Source organism: Gopherus flavomarginatus, chromosome 3 (assembly GCF_025201925.1).
Source record: "Gopherus flavomarginatus isolate rGopFla2 chromosome 3, rGopFla2.mat.asm, whole genome shotgun sequence".
Taxonomy (NCBI): Eukaryota; Metazoa; Chordata; order Testudines; family Testudinidae; genus Gopherus; species Gopherus flavomarginatus.
In genome coordinates this window covers 73,545,655-73,568,789 of record NC_066619.1, presented here as the reverse complement: position 1 = coordinate 73,568,789, position 23,135 = coordinate 73,545,655, and the positions used below count along the sequence as shown (strand labels likewise).

General features: G+C 38.5%; 1 protein-coding gene across 3 annotated transcripts in view; it reads left to right on the top strand.

The window, feature by feature from the left end:
• The window catches only part of TRIM36 (tripartite motif containing 36), a 42,643-nt gene extending 19,946 nt beyond the window's left edge, over positions 1-22,697 (top strand). For all 3 annotated transcript variants that reach the window (XM_050945758.1, XM_050945759.1, XM_050945760.1), the window contains exons 3-10: positions 6,878-7,203; positions 10,178-10,324; positions 11,900-11,995; positions 13,408-13,661; positions 15,155-15,279; positions 17,152-17,445; positions 17,799-18,096; positions 20,311-22,697. In XM_050945758.1, coding sequence (XP_050801715.1) covers positions 6,878-7,203; positions 10,178-10,324; positions 11,900-11,995; positions 13,408-13,661; positions 15,155-15,279; positions 17,152-17,445; positions 17,799-18,096; positions 20,311-20,665 — 1,895 coding nt within the window. In that variant the 3' untranslated portion in view covers positions 20,666-22,697. The remainder of the gene's footprint in view (positions 1-6,877; positions 7,204-10,177; positions 10,325-11,899; positions 11,996-13,407; positions 13,662-15,154; positions 15,280-17,151; positions 17,446-17,798; positions 18,097-20,310) is intronic.
• Positions 22,698-23,135: the final 438 nt, after the last annotated feature.

Genomic DNA, 23,135 nt, shown 5'->3' with positions numbered 1-23,135 from the left:
TGCCTTAGATCTCACATCAAGGACAACGCTTGTAGCCAGTCCTATAATAAACTATATTAAGATTTATTAACTTACCAGTAAATTTCACCACGCGTACACAAAACAATGAAAAAACATTTTCATTGGCAGTAACAGAAATGGAAAGATAAGCAAAGTAAGAAAAATACTGCCTAAGAACTTACTAGAGTTTGACTATTTGTATATTTTGACATATGATGTTGATAATGTGAGTTTAAAGCTTTAAATTTTAACTTTTTTGAATCTTAGCATCTACTGTCATTAAATAATTGTCTGACCATCCCCCAAAATTTCCTGCAACTGTGAAAATTTAAATCAATAAAATAATGCTCAAAAATAAACGTTGATATCTGTTGAAATTATAAAAAAACAATTCTGCCAAGCCTATATATATATGGCATAGTAATGATTAATAAAATACTGGCCTTAATTTTATGGATTGGAGAATTTATGAAAATTTAATTAATATAGAGGTGGTTTATAATTTTAAAAGCAAATATTTAAGTATAATGCCATTATACTACAAAAATCATATGAAGTATTTAGGTCTCCAATGCTGTGTAAATGATGAACGATTCTGAAATACAGTAAAAGAGAGCTTGATTTTTGTTTTTTCTCCCCCATTTATGCATTATAACTGTATAGTGTATTAGGAAACTAAACATTTTTTAATTTCACCTGGCAAGTGCAGTGGAGACGAAAAGAGTTGCTGCTTTATCTTTTGTAAATCAGTGGTGTATTTATTCTCTGTTTCTAACAGCTTTCTATTCATTGTTCACAGCCACGCAGCGGAGGTCTTTTGAGTGGAGAGGTAGAAATGCTTCACTTCTTGTATGGCTGTAGATAGTGTAATATTTAGATCTTAATTTAAATATAAATGGTTAGCATATAGTTTTTAAATATCAGTGTCCATAGGCTACACTTTTGTAGACTTGACCAAAGTTATGGAAGATTGTTATCTGAAAAACTTTTCATTCTGTTCTGCGATTGATCTAAAGGTCAACTGGACTAAAACCTGTAGAACATATTTTTTTGTTGGTATTGCTCTTAATTTCTGTAGTTTACCATCAAAACATTTTTGTCTGTTTTTTGTTTTCCTAAGGAATCATTTCCTGAGAGGCTATCAAACCAGGTTCCAGTAAAACTGGTTGTAGTTTTACGTCCAGTAATACCTAATTAAAGTATTGATCTTCTATATACTGTAAATTATGGCCAGTTATAATCCTTTCTTTAAAGGGAAAATAATGGCAATTTAAATTTGTAATCCATCACAAAGAAAAGTGAATAACTAAACTGTTTTTTAAAGGCTTCTTAAATATAGGGTGGTCACTTTTCTAATGGCTGGTAACCAAACTCCAAAGGTCATGCCCCCTGCTCCGCTACTTTACCTTGCAGCTGGGCACCCTTTGCTGCTGGGTTGGGCTGAGAGCTGCTGTAGCCTGACGAGCCTGCCTGCAGGTAGAAAGTATCCCTGGCTGAACAGGGGCTGGCATGGGTTGTTGACTCCATGCCTCCCCCTTGCCTGGAGCTGCCTCTGGGTGTTGCTTAGAACTAGAGTGGACATATAGCAGAAGGGATTTTTGACAATGCTTTTTTTCTTTTTAAGGCTACTTGAACTGTCTGCAAATTGATGGGAATCTCTATTTTGATAGATCCTTCATATTTCTAAACATTTGGAGTGAAATAAGTTACATTATTTTTTCCTCCAAGTTTGATTTTTAGATTTGTGTTTAATGTGACGTTCGGATTCAATTAATAATTTTCTGAAATCCATTCATTTTCTCTCTTTCAACAGTATATACCAATTTAATCTCTTATGAAAGGTGTACTATAATTTGCAAGAACACCACATTATTTCTGGATTTTTTTTTATTTACTTTGTGCATTTGACAATATTTAAATAAGTGAGTTTCAGTGCTTCCCCTGTTTGTGTGTCTGTCACACAGCAACAAAAAGGATTATTTAGCAAGATAGGAAAGTGCAATTGTAAAACCACAAAAATTAGCAGAGAAACTAGGGAGCAGGTTTAGTAACTGAAACTTGGGTCGGCAAGCCGGGGGTGGTGGCGTGCCGGTCATTGTGAGGGTAGCAGTCAGGGCGCTTTCAGCGGTTTTTCTGTGGGAGGTCCACAGCTTTGGCGGCAGATATGCTGAAGGCGTGGGACCGGTAGATCATCTGCAGAACCGCTGCCAAATCTGCGTGACTGGCAGGCCTCCTGCAGAAACGCCGCCGAAACGCTGTGAAAACACCCTGAATGTCATGCTTGGGGCGGCAAAAAACATAGAGCCGTCCCTGGCAACACCTACAATTATTGTAACTGAAAGATTTTAAATTTATGCAGTACCTAATATGAAGTTGTTTTCTAAAAAGAAAGGAAAGTTAATACTTTTTTTCTAAGAATCTTACAAAAATGCTAACTGTGGGCCTGAGGTGGATATATCAATTCATTTAAGAAGTTTGTAGCTGAAGCCAGTTAGGGTGACCAGATAGCAAGTGTGAAAAATTGGGGACAGTGAGGGGTGGGTAATAGGAGCCTGTATAAGAAAAAGCCCCAAATATCAGGACTGTCCCTATTAAATTGGGACTTCTGGTCACCCTAAATCCAGTTAAACTTTAAAGTATCCTTTAATCTTTTTAACAGCTCCACAAATTCAGTCTTCATATCCACCATAATCACAGAATGCTGGTGATATCATATTTTATCTGAAAAACACAAACAAGCAATTTATATTTTTAAGGTGCATTATCACTTCCCTGGTTTAACTGCCGTATATTATGCTGTTCTACTTTTTAAATGTTGATCTAGCACACTCTCTTAGAGGAAAACATTGTTTTAAAATTTTTTTTAGATAAAATGTGTGCAATTTTGCTGCTTTGACTTACTACTCATCTTAGTAAACATAAGCATGTGCTTAATTGTTGGCAGGATTGGGGTCTAAACTGCTTTCCAAGAGAACCATATTTTTATCTTTTTAATGGAGTTAGAGAATCTGTAGAAGTTAAACTGTAGCCATGGGACCTGTGAATTGGTAGGATATCGTCTACTTACAAGTAAGGCTATTTATTAGTAGTGCAGGGTGCCGTTTGCAGAGTATTCTGAAATTTAGAGGTAGAAAATAATAATCTTGATAGTGTATGAATATTAGTAGGAGGTATGTGTAGAACTGATGGGTAGAAGCTGGATTTGTAACCTGTAAAAGATGGCATGGAGCATTCTGGCTCACTTTAAAAGTGGTAGCCACAAAAGTTGAAGTGTTTTTATGAAATTATTCTAGGCATATGCTACCTTTTGTATATCTGCAAAATTTAACTTTTTGCTTTTGTGAATGAGAATGGAAGAGAAACAGAACCCATCTCATTAACTGTAATATATTAATCTGCCTGGTTATTCACCACACATTGTGATCAATTTACTCCATCTTTGAAACAGAAATGTTATCTTTTAACAACTATATTGACTTAAAAAAAATGGAGAGCAGCCATTAGTAGTGATGAGGCTAATTCTTCATGTATCTAAAACTATTTAGCATATGGTGCTATTTTAACTAGCAAAAATTCTTTTCCCCTCTTGAGAGGGCTTAAATGCCATGAGGTAATCATGAGTCTAAGAAAAATCAAATTATTGGAGTAAATTTAACAAAAAGGGATGGAACATCTTTTGGATTTCCTGGCCACTGAATGTGGTGTTCTAGGCATGGTGTCACCAGTATATGTGTAAAGCATGTAGTCCTTACCATGGTCTGATTTTGTGTTTTAAGTGACAGAATGAAACGCCACAACTGCTTGGCAACTAACTCACTTTTGGGTTAAACAAATATTGACCCCACTTCTGTGTGCACTTGGTCCAGACTTCAAAAGCATGCTATTGGATAAGAGTTTGATGGTTCTTATTTTAAACTTGACCACTGAACTATACTTTTTTCACCTGCTATTTTGCTATTTGTCATTGCTCATTTAGCTGGCATGTTGAACTGCTCATGTGCTGTGTTTTTACAAGCTACCATTAGTTTTCATTATTTATTTGCTTAATTAGTGACCATAAGTATTACCTTACTTTTAATGGCTTCTCTTCACTGCATGGTTTGAATGCCAAATAATCCTTCTACTCAGGCATTTCAGGCTCTCTTTGAAGTGTCTGTAGAAGGTGTATTACTTAAACTTACGTGCATATGTCTGGGCGTACATTTAAATAAGGCTTTTAAATCAGTACTGTTTTCATCCATTACATGTGTGTTGCTCAGCTATGCCAAGTTACAGGTGTTGCAGGGCCTCCAGCTTGGGTTATTAAATTCGCTTCAAGTAAGTACGCAAACACTTTGGATTACTTTTTAGCCAGAAGTCTGTACGTTGCCATAACTACACTAATCAGTTTAATTGTATTTATTCAAAAGTCTGAGCTGGCCATCTTTCTGTAGGCTCTCTAGACAGAAATACAGAACCTACTGAATTGGAAATCACTGTCTGCTTGTGCACACTTGCTCACTCTATGGGCCTTTCCCTTCCAGAAGCGTATACATACCTGCCATACTGAACATGTTTTGAAGAACAGTTCTTTCACCATAAAGTAACGGTTATAAAAAGGGTGTTAGTTCCTGGTGTGAATATTTTTAAAGAAAGGTTGCAGAATGCTGGAAGTTGTGAAGAAAATTCTGAATTGGTTGGTATATTAGGGGCAGCTAGAGATCAGCACCGCTAGATAGCTTTGCACATAATGGAATCTTAATACTTGAGGAAAACTTTCAAAATACTGGGAAACTATATAACTTTTTTTCTGAATTAAGGCAGCTGACTAAATACAGTTATTGCCTAATTTCCTTTTAGAAAATTATTCTTGAAAAGAATTAAACACTTTAAAATTATAGAGACTTGAAGCAAGTCTACACTACTGCGCTACATTGGCACAACTGCACGTCTGGTTGTGAAGCGCTGTGCTAATGGGAGAGCGCTGTCCCGTTATCATAATTACTCCACCTCTGTGAGAGGTGGAAGCTATGTTGGTGGGAGACATTCTCCCTTAGAATTTGGTTGTAAGGGATCTAACATATGCATAAAAAGAAAAGAGGAAATTGCCTTAATTTACAGTTGCATGAGTCATAATTCTCACACAGTTCTCAGAATTTGAAAGCATTTTTGAGAAAAGGGTGGTAATGCCATGCTCTAGTTACAGAAGCATCACTTCAAGCTTACTGGCAGGAGAAGGAGGGGAGGATATGCACCATGCCTGAATACCAGTTTAGTCAATTTTGAATTTATTTAAATTGCCTCCTTTTGGCTGATGCTCCTCCTATTTCTTTGCTCAAGAATGAAATGAGTTGAGTACTTCCTGTCTGAGGCTTTGTAGGAGTATTGAGCTATCCCAGGGTTTTGCAGACTCAAAATGGAAACAGGCTGGTGTGGGGGTGTGTGTGTGTGTGTGCTCGCGCGCGTATTTGGTGAAGTTAGCCACTTTATTCCAGTCTTTGAACAAGGGAAGATGGAATAGCTATTAACAGAAGAAGCAGGGGAATTCTTGGGTTTTGTGCACAGTTATTTGATGTCACCATAATGCACCATACTCCCCAACTAAAAGTAGAGCAAAATTCCTTTAAATCTAAGTAAGCTGATATTTTCAGACTAAGTGAAACTATATTAAACTGTCAAAAAACTAGATACCTCTTCTTGGTGCTGGGGTTCCCCTTGACTGGTAACTGAAGCTGTGAAAATGCCCAGTAAATTGGCTATATTGAAACGTCTATTGTTTAGGACAGAACATTACTTCTTCTCAGTAAGAACTTCTTTTAGCTCCTCCCCCCAGCCCCCAGACTTGGAGCTGTTGTCTCATTTAACCTTCCTTTCACAGAGATGTTTCTGACCCCCTTGTTTAAAAGTGCTAAAATCTGAGCAATGCAGCTGGGAAAAGCCAAATCAGTCTGTGCATGCTGTGATTGACTGGGAGATTTGGTTGGGATTTCCTAGTGTTCTAAATGTCCAGCTTGTCTTGTTTTGTAGTTGTGGCTCCACTTGGGATATGTTGCAGCCATAATAAAACTTGTAAAAGGTCAAATTCAACTACATGCCTCTGGGAACAATGCTATTTATTCTCACTTTTTGAGACTAAACAATCTCCACTTTGGACAGAGTCACCCGAACACTAACATAGATTCCAGAAAGCGTCGGAGATTTTAACCATGTAGTATCCAAAACTAGATTTATTATGGTAGCTCTTGCTCTGTTAGTGATTGGGTTTCAGCTTTTCACATTCATGCAATTACCATGTAAATTTGTCAAGCTTAGTAGGGTAGATAGTACCTTCCTGTGTAAAATCAGACAAATTTAAGTAACTGGATGGAGTGCATTTGTGCCACAGTGACTTGCCACCAGGAATGAATACAGACCTATTAGGCCATTTTCCGCATCGTGCACAGTTCTGTTGAGATTAATGACTGAATTTAACTGATATTGTTTTTCAGAATGACTGGAGCATACAGTGCCTACTATGAAGAAAGAGGCATGAGTGTAGCACTACTGGCATATTTTACTATAGCAAGAAACAAAATTGCACCATTGCAACTCTGGAGTCAGAATTGTTAAATATTTTTACTGCCATTTCATTTGGAAGTAATTTTTTACTTACTATATCTTCTGAATCCAACCGGGGTCATGCCTTGTTAATTTAAAAAAAAAAATAAATCTTCTTTGACTTGGCAGAATTCACCTGAATTTGTATAATACCACTTTGAATGACACGTGCTAAAATAGCTCAGGATTTCCTCAGAATTTAGGCTTGTGGATTCTTGTTAGGTGCTGTCTTTCCCCCTTTCCTATCCTAATCTTTATTCCTATTATGTTGTAACTAAACTAGGACTTGCCATCTATACAGGCTGGAAACGCAATTCACTGACTCCTAGGACGACCATTTTTCCTTGTCCTGGCTGCCGGCGTGATGTGGATCTGGGAGAACGTGGCATCAATGGCTTATTTCGAAATTTCACCCTGGAAACTATTGTGGAAAGATACAGGCAGGCAGCCAGGGCAGCCACTGCTATTATGTGTGATGTCTGCAAACCTCCACCTCAAGAATCTACGAAGAGTTGCATGGACTGCAGTGCAAGCTATTGCAATGAATGCTTCAAAATACATCATCCTTGGGGAACTGTAAAAGCTCAGCATGAGTATGTAGGACCAACCACTAACTTCAGGCCCAAGGTAAGTGGTTTTTTAATCTGGTGTACCTTGCAGATCTTTTCATCTCTTGCATCTGACCTGATGCTGCAGAGCAAATGTTGCCCATAAAAAGCATTTATCTATTGCATAATCGTACATTTTGGTTTCCATCGCTAAAATCTATTAAATGAGTTGTAAGATTTTGCATTAAAGTTATTCATCTGATGCCAAAGAGGCAGGTGTTAACAAATGCACGGGGCACATATTGGAAGTGGGCCATAAGCTTTGACTTCATCAAATTAAACGTGTTGGGTGTGGTTCTTTCAGATGAAAGAATGGGGCTTTTTAAGAACATGGTGTTAATAATTTTAGTCTGTTAGTGGCCTTAAATAATGTAATGTGTTTTTTTTTGTTTTGTTTGTTTAATCATTGCAGTGGGTCTTTTCTAGAAGTAGCACAATATCCAGAGTTTTGTAGCAATAGTTCCATTCACGTTCCCTTTGGACATTACTTGCATGGGGCTTCATTTATATAAAAGTGTATTTTCTTTCTCTCTCCTCCTCTGCTGCTTTCTTCCTGCATTCTTAGCAGTAACAGAAGGTTGAGTCCCTGACACAATTATGTGGTAGGTGTGTGGTGAAATGTGTAGTTCTTGTGTTCTGAATTTAAAACCTAAACTGTGTAAATGTCCCCAATCATCTTTGTAGTTTGTTAGGTCCTTACAAATACCAAAAATATTGCTAAATTTGTGTCCCTCTTGTCTGTGTACCCAAGATAGTGTGGTACTGCTTTCTTAAAATATTAATCTGCTAGTTCAGATATTAATCTGGGGCCAGCTTCTCTTCTTTAATTTGGTTCACTTTAGGCTGGAAGGCATGTCTAATTTGGTCCAAATATGTATGCGTCAAGTAATTGACCTAGAGAAAATGTAAAGTACTTATAAAATCAGGGAGACAAATAGACTTACAGGTGTGGATTTGCTTTTTATGTAAAGGTTTGTGTCATCTGGAAGCTTTATGCTAACAGCTACATATTTTCTAGCAGCAGCTCTTTTTAAAATATATATTTAAACTTAAGCAGGACTCTAAGGTTAAAATCTAGTAACGCCATTCATTAATGGTTCTACATTCTAGAAAATCAAGGCTTAGCAGCAAAGCTGAGTTATAGTTCTGCAGAAATTTTGTGTAATTTGAAACCAATTAATATTCTTTCAGATTCTCTTGCTATCCAGACTACTCTAGCTGCTTCTACTTTGTTACAGTTATTTAATCTTTCTCCTTTAGAGAAGCAGACTGATCCAAGTTTAGTGCAGATGGAAATCCTGAGATTAATAGTCCTGTTTTAGTATTGTAGGGTTAATTAACTTAAAGTGATCTTTTTAAAAACAAAATATTCTATTCAAGATTAATTTACATGAAAAAAATTAATAGTATTCCTGCAATCTGACACAAAATCCAACAGTACAAAACTATGTAATTCAAATAATATTGTAAAATAGGTAATTGAATGAAACAAAACCTCGTTTGCATGTTTCTTACTATACTTGTAAAGATTTTGTGTATGTTGGGAAGAAAAAACACAGACCCAAGCTCTCACTCTCTTTAAAGCCAAACTGGTGTGTGGCTTTTTTTTTTTTTTTTTTTTTAGGCAGGCATTTTCCTGACAAAAAAACATTTTTTTTACTTGTGATGTCAGTTTTTTAAAAAATAATCTTTAGATCTCTAGACTCAATAGTCTGCTCGATAATCAACAAATGGTACTTACTTCTCTAATACAGCATATCATTGCATCAAATCCTTGTCATTTAAGTTCAATACATGTTTTAATTTATTTAAAAAAAAAGACTTCTAGTGACTTTGATGTCTTTCTGAATTCTTCCATAAGTTCTGATGAGTGTAACTATTTACAAATATTAATTTTTGTTTTTTAAAGGATTTAAAGCTTAAAACAAATCTTTCTTTTGCAGGCAGAAGCAGTAAGGGGGAAGAGAGAATGATTTTGGGCCTCTAGACCTTGATATATTGTGTGTGCATATCGTTGTGATGTATAAGAGGAAGCTTTGACAATGGAAATAGACATGTTCTTGAAATGTTTTTCTTAATACAGTTTTTATGAATATGGCTTAAATACGTCATTATACAGGCTTCCCTATGATAAGAGACCAAAATAGCTACTTTAAAGCTTTTGTGATGGCCTTATTGAGGGATGCCAGCACTTTTATATAAGATTAAATGTGCACTTGCATCACATGCTTTGTTAGGCCATGACTTGAATGCGTGAAGTATTAGTCTTCTAAACAATGTTCCCAGTCATCTATTTGATTAATTTAAAACCAGACTTGATAGCACTTGGTGATGTGTGTGGTGGGGATCAGAGAAGCATATACTATGATTGTTCCTGAATTGAGAGAAGGACAAGATGATAATCTTGTTTTTTCCACCTGCACCTTGTTGGAGTGCTGTAACTTTAATGTGATTGTAGTAAGAGACAAGATGAGGAATAGATGTGATCTATTATAAAGGCCAGACATTCCTGTGGAAAAATGGCTTGTCTTCCAAACAGTGGCTAATAATGCCCTTATGAATTCAGTCCTCATATTTTGAGGTCTGTTTAAAGGAATTTTATTAGGGCTTCCCTTCTTTTTACCAGCCCAATAGTCTGTAACCATAGAATCCTGAATATTCATATTTCTAGCCTAATGATGCACTCTTGAAATTGTCTCAGTAGCACCTTGGTAAACAGGTTGATCTTCTTTAGCCTTTTCACTGAAGAGACATAGTTGATACTTGGAATTCAAAAGCAAAAGTTTGCTTCATTTGTTCTTCTATTCACAGGTCACTGGGCAATATTTCTTTTTCCCCCTCCTGATATCACTTACAATGGATTATAAATAAGATGAATGTAAATTGCTTGAGTTTGTCCAGTGACTATGGGATTGGTTTACTGTTATAATGTACCTTAATGAGCTGTTAAATGTTTTTGTGGAATACAGTTGCATTCTTATTATTTTTGGCAGATCTTGATGTGTCCAGAACATGAAATGGAGAGGGTAAACATGTACTGTGAAATTTGCAGAAGGCCTGTGTGTCATCTTTGTAAATTGGGTGGGTCTCATGCAAATCATAGAGTAACAACCATGAGCACTGCCTACAAAACTCTTAAGGTAAGACTAAATGTCACTTCAGTTTGTCTTAAGAAAACTGTGTAAGGTATTGCATGTTAAAAACACTCTCAGGCTTTTGCATTTAGAGGATGTTGTAATTAATGCCTTATCCATGTGGCTGTTGCACAATAGATCATGATGATGTAACTAGTTTCTTCAATCATGTGAGTGGGTGTTAATGTCTATCTGAAACAATAAACTACATACTCTGGCTCATTTAAAATTATAAAATTATAATTTAAAATTATACCGTATCTGCCCATCTTTATAAAATGTTTCCTTTAATGTTTCTTTTAGTTCACTGTAAAGTACAGACTTAAAAAAAATTAAGAACATGGCACTACTGGCCTGCCCACTCTAGCTATTCAGGTAAAACAGTCTCTTGTCTTATGACTTGGGGAGGAATGACTTAAAAAACAAAGGTGCAAACGGAATTTCAAATGACGAAATTGTTTTTTAAATAGTGAAAAGCAAATTTGTCCGATAGTTGAAGCAGGTTCCAGAAGCCTAAAAGAACCACAAGTCAAGTTAAACCAAAATTGAACTACTCTGCATATATGTAGAACTGTAGAGTAAACTTAAACTATTTGTTTTTCCTTTTTTGTGGGGTAGAGAAGCGGGAGTGTTATTTATCTGAGATACTTGGCCTACGGTAGGGTTTCCTTTTCATTTGATTTCCAGCACTGGCTATTTATGTTACACTGTCTTTGCAGTATTTACAACTTTCTGGTTATGGTGAAAAATGAGGCATAGAAGCAAAATATTCAGAAACTTCAAACAGCTCAATCTTAATTAGTCTTGGAAGACTTTTATAGGTAACTTTTTTGGTTAAAATCAAATTTGCTGTGTTCATGAACCAATGCCCAAATTTCCATTGATGATGATCACAATTTACATGCAGGCAAAGTAAGAAAAAGTCTCCTTGGGAACTTACTGGAGTTTAATTTAAGGACACTTTGTGTTTTTACAGTTAAAAATTTAACTTTTTGAATCTCTGTCTACTGAAATTAAATTTTATGACCCCCCCCCAAGTAATATCCTGCAACTGTGAAAATTTAAATAGATAAAAATGCTTAAAACTAAATGATAGTTATCAAAACAATATAAAAATGTTAAATTCTGCCAGCCCTAATCATCTTAATTATCTTAGGGTTTTTAAGATCTTACATTTATATTTCATTTTATATAAATATTATTAATTATCACAAAGACCAAAATCTCACTCTTCAGGGTATGAGAAAATTGGTTTCTGAGGTTGGGAAGAAATGTCCTTCGATGGTGTATAGTAGAGTATAGCGTAAACTTAGGTGCATTATAGAGATTTTTCACCTTCCTTGGAAACATCTGACTCTGACGACAGATCACCAGGTAGAGCTGATCAGTGACCTGTCATTCCTGTAATCTATTGCTTATATATAATCCATGGCTGGCTGTTGGTCTTCTGTAAATAGGTAAATTTAACTGAACAACTCAAACTGAGCATTGGACGTCTGTCTTGTAGATGACTTACATGCACCACCTGCCAATGTAGGTATATTATCCTATTTCTTTTAACGTACTATTCTATTTCTACAGGAAAAACTTTCAAAGGACATAGAATACCTCATTAGTAAGGAGAGCCAGGTGAAAGGTCAAATTTCTGAACTGGGTCTTTTAATGAAAGAAACAGAGGTAGGAATAACTTATTGGTCAGATTTTTTTGTTTTTGTTTTTCTGTTAGACATTCTCTCCCTCGCTCTCAAAAAAAGATTGTGCTTACGTATTTTTTTTCTAGACTGTGTCATCTTTTACATTGTAAATAAAAATTGTATACGCTCTGCAAATTGGGATGAACAGATTCTTCAAAGTAGAACTTTAATTGTGAGTGACATTGCACAAAATAATCAAAAGTTGCTTGTTTGGAGTTAAATTTAGTACATTAGTCAAAAATGATTTAATATCTGATAACATCCCATTATGCTACACCTCTACCCAGATATAATGTGACCCGATATAACACGAATTCGTATATAACGTGGTAAAGCAGTGCTCAGGGGGGCTGCACACTCCAGCGGATCAAAGCAAGTTTGATATAACACGGTTTCACCTATAATGTGGTAAGATTTTTTTGGCTCCTGAGGACAGCATTATATCTGGGTAGAGGTGTACATATTTTTCAGGACAGGGAATGTCTTCCAATCTCCATTGGGTTCCTATTGAACTAGAAATATATAGGTGTTACGTTCTATAGCTAAATAGAAATAATATTCAGTGACTGTCTGCAGAAGAGGAACTCGATCTAATAGGTCTCTTCCATCTTAAATTGTAGTTAAACTATAATACAGTCAAAATCAAATTTAAGGAAATAACCGAATGAGAAAGTAGGAAGTTCAGGCTGGGAAAAAAGCTTACATATGAGACATAAGGGCTGAGAAGAAGCTGGTATTACATAAGCAGAGAGAGAGTGCAGAGAGAATGGAAAATATGATAGGTCCAGGAGTTTTCACTTTCCATATTTTAGGAAATCCAGCTTTAATGTCTGTCTTGAAATATATAAGCTTAAAGAGCAGCTGACACCAGGAAATTCTTTTAAAAATCATGTTTCTACTCTCATATAATAGAAATAACTCTCTGTTTACATGGGGAATATACATTAATATTCGCTCTAAGGAAACGTCTTAGTGTTCTCCAGGGCTTAAATTATTCCACTCTCACATGAATTTGTTGAGCTGCCATTACAGAAGTTGTTCAAGAATCAGTTAAAATCCTTGTGGGATGATGTAGATGGAGAAATGCCTTGCATGGTTCAAGGGTTTGCATTGAGTGGGCAGGAAAATGCTTCTCTGCTCATCCATCTAACTACATTAGAGTTGTGAAATTTGTCATGAGAGTTTCCCAACTTAGGCACAAAATCTACTCAGTTGCTCTTTATTTGGATGATGAAAATACTGACATCTTTTGCCCATCAAAAATTGTTTGCCATGAATGAGTAGAACTTTGCAATACTGTTTTGAAAATTTTTCATAAAACCTCCTATTGCTTCTCATAAGATTTGAGAATGAGTTCTTTGGTTTTTTTGAAATATACTTTGTATTTTATAATAGTGCAATGGTGAGAGAGCTAAAGAAGAAGCATCTAATAACTTTGACAAGCTGTTTGATGTTTTGGAAGAGAGGAGATCAGCTGCTCTGAGGGCAATTGAGGCGTCCAAGAACTTAAGACTAGAGAAACTCCAAACCCAAATAGAGGAATATCAAGGACTTCTGGAAAACAGTGGCCTTGTGGGATATGCTCAAGAAGTGCTTAAAGAAACAGACCAATCTTGCTTTGTTCAAACAGCAAAACAGCTCCATGTTAGGTATTTAATTATCTTATGTTATAAAGAGTATTTGAAAAGTTTTGTCTTTTCTATCATATTTTTCATGTGTATTAAGATATTTCTGTTTGTTAAATAAAATTTTGGATGTAGTTGATCCTCGTGTAGCGGTTAATTTAATGAGTTCAGTCTTTTTGAGGTGGCAATTCTTAAGTTGCATTGTAATATAGGAAACACTTTATAGAGATGAAAAGTCAAAAATTCATCCCTTGCAAAGCAACAACAAAGTGGAACACTATTGGATGAATACACAACCCTTTGTTGGCAGGGAGACTGTGTTATGAATTTGCAAAGGGATAGACTTGATGATCTAATAGGTATCTTCTGCCTCTAACCTCTTTGATCCTAAAAGCTGATCTCCATTAGTAGTAATGAATATTCATGTTGTTCTTTATGCTGCTTTTGTGGAGGCATGTTTGCACAAACTGAAATATGTAAACAGAAATATCAGTTTTAATCTGTCACCTTTTTAGATTTCTCTGTCACAGTGTACAGTGTTTAAAGTTTTTGGGTGAAATCCTGACTCCACTGATGTTTTGCCCAGGACAGCAGGATTTCATGCTTTGTATTTTAATGCTGTTTTCGATACATTACAGGTCAGATTCACAGGGGAGACGAAGGTGCTTTAAAGGATAGTTAGGTACCTAAAGACTAACATCTAGGCACTACTAGCATTCACAAAACCCCTCTTCCGTAGGTGCCCGAGTTCCCTAGGTGTCTACATTTCTGCTGGTGGGTATATGCAAAGCCATCTAAGTCTTGACAGTACTGAAAAATTCGGCATGTAGCTTACACCTGAGTCCCAGTGTTCTCTGCCTGTTCCTTCTTGCAAGGCCCGGTCTGGCAAGCATGCTTCTTCTGGCCTGGAGTTAGGCATCTAACTTCCTTTTGAGGGGCAGGGCTTAGACCTCTCTTCTTAGCATTTGCTGTCAGCTTGCTTAGGTGGCTGCCTGCTCAGCATGCTGGCTTCTCTGAATCCCTTCTTAGACACCTAACTGTCCCCATGCATTGTATAGGGTGTCTGGGGTAGTGAATTCCTCTAGGTGCCTTTTTAGGAAGCCTAAAAGTTAGGTGTTGCAGTACTCAGAGCCTAAGGGTACATCTACACTGCAAAACCAAAGACTCATAGTAGCGAGTCCCAGAGCTTGGGTCTGCAGGCTCAGACTCCTGCCCACAGGGCTAAAAATAGCAGTGTAGGCATTCCTACTCGTGCAGGGATCCAGGCTCTGAAACCCAGTGCGGGGGAAGGGTCTCAGAGCCCAACTCCAGCCTCAGCAAGAAAGTCTACGCTGCTAGTTTTTTTGCCCCATAGCGTGAACCTGTTGACCTGAGTTCTCAGACTCCTTGCCACAGGACCTTATTGGCTGTGTAAGACATAACCAAGTCTGATCCCGCTCCCCTTGTGAATGTAGCCCTACTTTGCTAAACTATATGTCTATGTATCTCTCTCTCCTCCCTCCCCCCTCCCCTTTCAGAATTCAAAAAGCTACTGAATCTCTGAAGAGTTTCAGGCCAGCAGCTCAAACTTCTTTTGAAGATTATGTGATTGATATAACAAAGCAAGAAGAGGTTCTTGGAGATTTGTCCTTTTACTCCAGTGGTAAGTTCAATAAAGGGAGTTGTTTCTATTACCTCGTTCCTGAATTGTGGCCCTGACGAGAGGCTTGGTTTAGGTAGGATTCCCAAGCTCTTCAGATCCTTGATGCGCCTCCCAAAAGCTGCTTTCTATCAAGAAAAAGCTTTGTATGGAGACAGATTTCTACATTTCCAACAACATGTTCTGAAACGTCAAGCTTCTCAGTCTCGTAGCTCCATGTTTACTAATGGTATGACTGTGCAATAGCAGCACACCTGTGGTGCTGCAGCTGTGCCGCTATAGTGTAGATGCTTCCTAGATCAACGGAAGGGGTTCTTTCTTTATTTATTTATTTTTGCATCAATGTAGTTCCTACACCATGGAAGAATCCTCCTATTGACCTAGCTGGGTGTACACCAGGAATTCAGGCCCTCCTAACTGTGATTAAGGTTATGATTTAGTCACGGAAGTCACAGATTCCGTGATTTCTTCCACTTCAGCTGTCAGCAGCTAAAGCCAGAACTGGAGACAGGACTGTGCGCCTCCACCCTGCAAATGGGGCTGGATGGCTGGAAACAATATCCTGCAGCCCCTGCTCTGGGGCTTAGGGAGCTGCAGCCAGGCTGTGAGCCCCTGTTTAGGAGCTGCGTGGTTCCTGTGGCTGCGCTCCACCCCCACTGCCATGGGCAGCAGTGGGGACCATGCTACAGTCAGGGCCATGTGCCCCAGCCCCGTGGTGGGGACTTCACTGTGGGCCATGCACCCATCTCATGGTGTCCCAGGGTCATGTGCCCCCTCACTCCCAGGGCTTGGCAGGGGCTGCAGGTGCGACTGTGCACCCCGTCTCACAGCTGTGGCTAGCTCCAGAGTGGGGACTGTGTGCCCCCCACTCTGCATCCCAGCCCCGCGTCTCTGTCTGGCGGCTGCCAGGGGGGCTGTGTATCCTCCTCATGTCTCCCCAGGGCTGTCTCCAGAGCTTGGCGGGGGCTGGAGCTGGGGCCACGCACTTCTGTCCCAAGGCTGTGGCCAGATTTGGAGCAGGGGGCTGTGTCACCCGCTGCGGCCAGATTTGGAGCAGGGGCAGTGCCCACCTGTTGGTCCACCCTCACTTAGATTCCATTCCTCCCCCCTTAGCCCTGACCCCAGTTATTTTATTTTTAGTAAGGTCAGGGACAGGATCATGGGCTCCATGAATTTTTTTTTTCTTTTTTAATTGTCTGTGACCTGTCCGTGACTTTTACTAAAAATAACTGTGACAAAATCTTAGCCTTGACTATGATGCCCTGGGTGTAAAATTTTTCAGTCTTGACTGACGTAGCTTGGGTCTAATTTTTAAGCATAGACTAGGCCTGAGAGCATGAATGGAACTCTCTCCATCTTAACACGCAGTATCATCATAACACTGAAAATGGAAAAATACTATTAGAGTGTGTGCATGGGTAAAAATGAGATACAATAGAAACCTAATGTAACCTGGCACATAGAACAACTTTACAAGTAATCACAATAACTGACATTTGTGTTTGGAGTTATTGGTACCAAAACCGATTTCAGTAGCTATTTGCAAATACTCTTATATCAGGATTGTTCTTTGATGGTTAGAAGTATCTTTTAGATTGGCAATAATACTTGGTTTAACTAGAAGTTTTTGTGCCTCGCATAAAAAACATAGATTTAAAAAAAAACTTTCTGTAGTTGCTTGACATTTTAAATATATAGATAAGGAATACTGGAAACTTTCAACATGAGTACAAAGAACATCCTTCACCATGGGAGGAAGAACTTTCCATTACTTCATAAGCCATTCGCACACCAATGGTATGTAGTTCTAAAACTAATACTAATAGCTGATTACATACAATAATATGTTTTTCTTGTATTTTATGGCTATTCCAGGTCTAGATATACCAGAGATCAATGAGGAGAAGAGCAGAATGTATAATAAAGCTTTGATCTGTTGGGAACATCTAGTGAAGGAAGACTCAGCTGATACCTATATCCTTGAATACCGTAAACTTAATAGAGAAGAGGAGAATGCAACATGGCAAGAGATTGAAGCCTGCAGCAAGAGTAAAGTAATCTCTGACCTTGAAAATAACAGCAGCTATGCCTTTAGAGTCAGAGGATATAAAGGATCTATCTGTAGCCCCTGGAGCAGGGAAGTTATTTTACACACACCTGCAGCTCCAGGTATACCAAGTATAAGTTACTCCATAGACAACAGAATCAATATACAATGCGTACATTTTCTCTTTAACCTATGCCTGTTTTCAAGTAAATTTTAAATTTGCGACCTGCTGTCATCCTTTGGTGGGTGGGTGGGTGGGTGGGTGTGTGTGTGTGAATGAATAAATAAGCATTGCATTTATTCATGAATTAAGGTTGAGACTAATTGGCAATCAGCTATAAGAGTTTTACACTGTCTTGTATTGCACTACCAGTACTTTATCTCTTACGTTAGCGCATCTTAGAAAAATACAGGGAAGGACAAAAAACTCCGTGGTAAAATATTGACCTAGTGTGAATTTTTGTTTTTGTTTAAGTCTTTAGTTTTCTTTTTGATGATAAATGTGGCTACAACAGTGAACGTCTCATGCTGAATCCAAGGAGAACCTCTGTGGAAAGTAGGGCTGGATTTCCTTTGCTGCTAGGGGCTGAACGTATCCAAGTAGGGTGTTACACAACTCTGGACTACATCATCGGAGACACTGGAATCACAAAAGGGAAGCACTTCTGGGCCTTTCATGTGGAATCTTATTCATACTTGGTGAAAGTGGGAGTTGCATCTAACACTAAACTACAAGAATGGCTCCATAATCCCCGTGATGTAACCAGCCCAAGGTAAATGTGGGAGATCTTTTGTATAACTTTTGTAATGAGTGAATCTTTTAAAATAAATTTAAAAGGACAGCTTTCCTTTTGGTGGAATTAAGAGTTGACTGTAATTACACCTCTACCCTGATATAACGTGGTTCTCAGGAGACGAAAAAATCTCACCGCGTTATAGGTAAGACTGTGTTATGTCAAACTTGCTTTTCCTCCCCGTTCGTTGTTCCCTGACTGCCCCTTCCAGAGACCCCCGTCCCTAATCACTCCCAGGACTCCACCCCCTACCCAACCTGACTGCTCCAACCCCTATCCACCCCTCTACGCCCGCCACCTGACAGGCACTCACCAGCAGCGGGAAGAGGAGCAGCCTGGCCCCAGCCCACTCCACTCCGCCACCTCCCAGCCACAGTGCTCTGCTTCCTGCTGCCAGTGAGTGCAGGGAGGTTGAGGAAAGGACACCCTGCATACTCACCTGTGATGGGAAGCGGAGCACTGCAGCTGGGAGCTGGCAGAGTGGAGCGGGCTGGGGCTGGGCTACTCTGCTTCCGCCACTGCTGCTGAGTGCGGTGGGGATTCCTTCCCCCCCAAACCCCCTCCCCTGAGTGACACGGCTGGGGCCAGGGCGAGGGAACCAGAGCAGGCTGCTCCCGGCCCCCTGCTAATCGCCCGGGCCACTCTGGGACTGTGGGGTCCCCAAAAGTGCCCTCCCACAGCTCCTATCCCCCAGACCCTGGTGGGGGGAGCCCTTAACTGCAGCCGAGACCCTCTGCCCCTTATCGAACCCCTGGGCCCCAGCCTGGCCCAGCACCCTTAACACACTGCTCAGAGCAGCGTGTCAGATCTTTACTGCATTGTATGCAAACCCACCTTACATCGAGTCGCCTTCTATCGGGGTAGAGGTGTACTTCTAATTTGTTCCAATTAGGTTAGCTTCAGCAATCACGTGTGGCATGGTGAAATAAGAGATGGGAAGCAATCCAGGGAACCTCTGATTTAAAGAGAAATTACTGTACATTTTCAGCAGTTGATTGACTTCCTGAGAAGCTAGCAATTAATATTGATGTCTGAATTATCCAAACCCTAGTTTGTTCCCTGGAGACAATTGAAGTATATTGGTGTCTGTCTTTACATAGCTTTCCATGACTTTCCAGCCATTGCAGCTGTCCAGGATATTGTAGGCTGTGGTAAGAAGGCTTTCCTAGAGTTCAGTGTGCCTGTTAAGTCTTGGAATAGACACTGTAATAATACCTGAGACATGTTTTTGTAATAGTCTACTTTGGTGGACCTCAGAGTCTCACTGTTTGCAGGCATAGCACTGCACTGGAGTAAAATTTTCTGACTTGGTAGCAGTCAAGGGGCAAAGGACAAATGAAGGACTTCCAAATATATTCAGTCACAACTGTAATAATCATGGATGCATCTACTGTGAGATAGAGAATCCATGTGGAGAGGTTATACATTCAGGGCATCTTGATTCCTGGAGGTACCAAAACTTCACAGGTAATGTGGTATGAACCAGAGCACTGCAAGAGGTTTGTGCAATAAATCTTGGAACCATGCCACCTGGACAGATTTCCAAATGGTCTGGTGGACAAGGAGAGGATTGGGAATCAGGAGCTCTGGATTTAACTTCCAGCTCTGCAACAGATTGTGTGCAACCTTGGTCAATTGATGATGCTGGTGCCAGTTTCTTTCTCTGCGACATAAGGATAGTTCTACTTTACCTCACAAAGTTCTTGTGAAACTAAATTCACAAACATTCAGGTGAGGTCAGATACTATACTGATGAGCTTTATGTGGAACTCTTTAAAATAGAATTCCTAATGTCGATAAGATGCACCAGTTCTGAGTTGTCAACTCTGGCAAGAACCCTTCAGCCTGATGGGACTAGCTGCATCAATCTTTTATTTAAAAAAAAAAAAAAAAAAAAAAAAAAAAAATCAGAAACCCCCTAACCAACCAATCTTTGAGTCAGTGAAGGACTAGCAGAATTGTTTGGTTTGAATGCTGAGCAGTGTACACCATTTGAAGAAGTCCAAATTCAAACCTTTTCTCTCCCAATGCCTATAAAACAGGTTGAAATTGGACATCCATTTTATGAGCATCTGTTGCAGAGCCAGAAGTTTAATATAGTGCTATCTGTTCATAAAATACTTCAGTTTAAAATAAGCGAAAGCATTCTGACTATGATTTGTTTGTTGAGAAAATTATGCTCTTTGATTCTAGATATGAACAAGACAGCGGTCATGACAGTGGGAGTGAAGATACCTGCTTTGACTCATCACAGCCGTTCACATTGATTACTTTAGGCATGAATAAATTCTTTATTCCCAAGGCACCTACTGCTCCCAAAGATTCTGCAAATAGAATTCTTCCAATGCCATCTTGTATAGGAATCTGCCTTGACTGTGACAGAGGCAAAGTTGGATTCTATGATGCAGACCACATGAAATGCCTCTATGAGCGCCAGGTAGACTGTTCTGGTACAATGTATCCAGCATTTGCATTAATGGGGAGTGCAGGAATTCATCTTGAGGAAGCCATCACAGCAAAGTATTTGGAATATCGAGATGATATGTAGTGCAAATATCTACTGGTACTGTTTTTGAGATGAAAAATGTGAGCAGAAGGATCTGCCTTAGCATTAAGTCTTGATCAATTACATCATATCTACTAAGTGCTTTTGCTGCACTCATGCTTTTGGGTCATTTTTTAATCACAGAAACAAAAATTGTTGTCCAACCTCTTCCACCTTTTTATCGGCTTATAGTGCCCATGAGGACATTCTTCCAGTCGCTCTCCTGCCTTTCTTTCTTTGTGTGGTGAAACTTGCTCTTCAGAGTTTGATTAGCAACCTAATTGTCTGTCTTGAGCTGGAAACCTGTTTGTTATGTAATTTATATCCTTACTTAGCTGGCTCTGCTGGTTTCATTTTTTTTTTTAAATGGAGTCAGGGCCCACATAATAGTGCATTTATTGTGATTATCTTTTGTGTGTCCTTTTATTTTAAAAGAAGTTTGTCTGAATGCATTTGAGTGAGTGATCAGGCATTTTTGTAACTGACTCATGAGCACCAGTGAGAGAGATTTTTCTATGCTAAATAATGTTTGCACCAATGGAAAATGCAAAGCAGTAGGAAATCAAAACTGCACTAAATAGGTTTATATTTGATGTGTGGAGGGGGATTATTGTATCTGATATACATTTAGATTGACTATAAACTAAAATTATGACTTCCAGAAACTGGTGAATAACTGTACAAGTGGTTAATAATGAGGTTCTTAAATATCTTTACTATCCCAGGTTTTTAGTATGGACTGTATAAAGTATATTTAAAAAAGTGCAATTTGTCTTGAAACATTGGCCTTCAATGTCTATGAAACTCCATTATCTGCATGTATAATAATGGTTCCTGGTCTTTTGCTGGGCAAAAACAAATAAAGAACTGACACAAATGATAAAACACATAAACAACTTTTTAATTAAAAAAATTCAGGTCTTTCTGTTAATATATGTTTTGTAAGTTAACGTCTTCAATAAAGGATTCTTTTTGTAAGAATGTGTTAGAAAAATGCACTGATTACATTTGAGACATTCTTTGCCTTAATGTGTCTGTTTAGTGCAAACATTTCCTTGTTGTATTAAAATTTTCTAATGTTGTGGTGTTTATGTATGTGCGAAAATGGTTTAAGTATCTGCACTGTTACCGTAGCTTATAAGAAACATGCATCTCTACAATTGAAAATATTCCTGAAATATAACATATTTAATAACTCACTGTTCTTGTTTGGTTGTGGTTGTCTGTCTTGACGGATGTAAATTGTATTGTACTTCATGCATTTATTAAATATATAATATTTAAGTAAATACTTAAATGGAACCTGAAAATCACAGTATTTTTTTTTTAATCCAAGGTTGAGGGTATTAATCATACTGGATCATAAACCTAAATGAATGCAAGGTAAAATTACTGTTTTATTTTAGATTTGCCAGCTATGCAAGAACTTATTTATTAGACAGTGATTAATAAATAGGCATGTTGGTCTTTTAGAGTAGTCTGTCAACTGAACTATGATCCAGCTTCTGTCATTGCTATTATACGCATCTCATTATTTGAATTAAAAATTGATTTGCTCTGGGAATTACTTGAATACTTTGGACACATTAATACAGTAATATATGGTGCTTGCTCCTTCAGTGTATTAAACAGAAAACATACTACCTTGATTGTACAGAGGTGAACAGTTCTCCATTTTTCACAATAATTGAAAAAAAGTGTCATCGTCTAAAAACGCAGTTCAGTGACACTTGCCTATCCAAATATTTTTTGAACTAATTTCTTGCTACAAAATAGCACTTTACAATGTAGACAAAGCTAAGAATTGTGTGGTATGTGTGGATCATTGTGCAGTATAGCTGTTCAACAAACAAAAGTGTTCCTGTCTACTGTGATCTGCAAAGCTCTATACAATATAGGGGTAAATCATGGAAGACACTTTTCTTAAACATCTAAAGCTCTAACCAGAATATTTTTGAACAAGACCTTCTTGTTCTTAAGTGTAAATGTAACTTCACTTTGGTTTTGCTTTTTTAAAATAAAAACTGAAAAGTAATGTAGTTGGGTCATTCACATTATTGCATCCTAGTTCTTAAGCATTTTGCTGTTAAGATGTGGTAATTTCTCCCAGTTGCTGAATGTTGGTTTTTGGATGGGGAAAAATTCATGTTCTTTGTGTAAGAAAAGTCTGTTCAGTTATCACACTTCAAAATATCTGTGCATATGTAACCCACCCACCTCCTGGGTATGGTGTTCTGTCCCAGCTAGTGGCACAGAAACTGCTTAAAGAGAGAGTGAGTGAGTCTGCTCTACAGCCTTAGGGTATGGCTACGCTTGCAGCTGTACAGTGCTGCCGTGGGAGCGCTCCCACGGCAGCGCTTTGACATGTGAGTGATCGTGGCGCCAGCGCTGGGAGAGAGCTCTCCCAGCGCTGCAGGCACTCCACCCCCCCGTGGGGATTAGCTTACAGCACTGGGAGTCGCTCTCCCAGTGC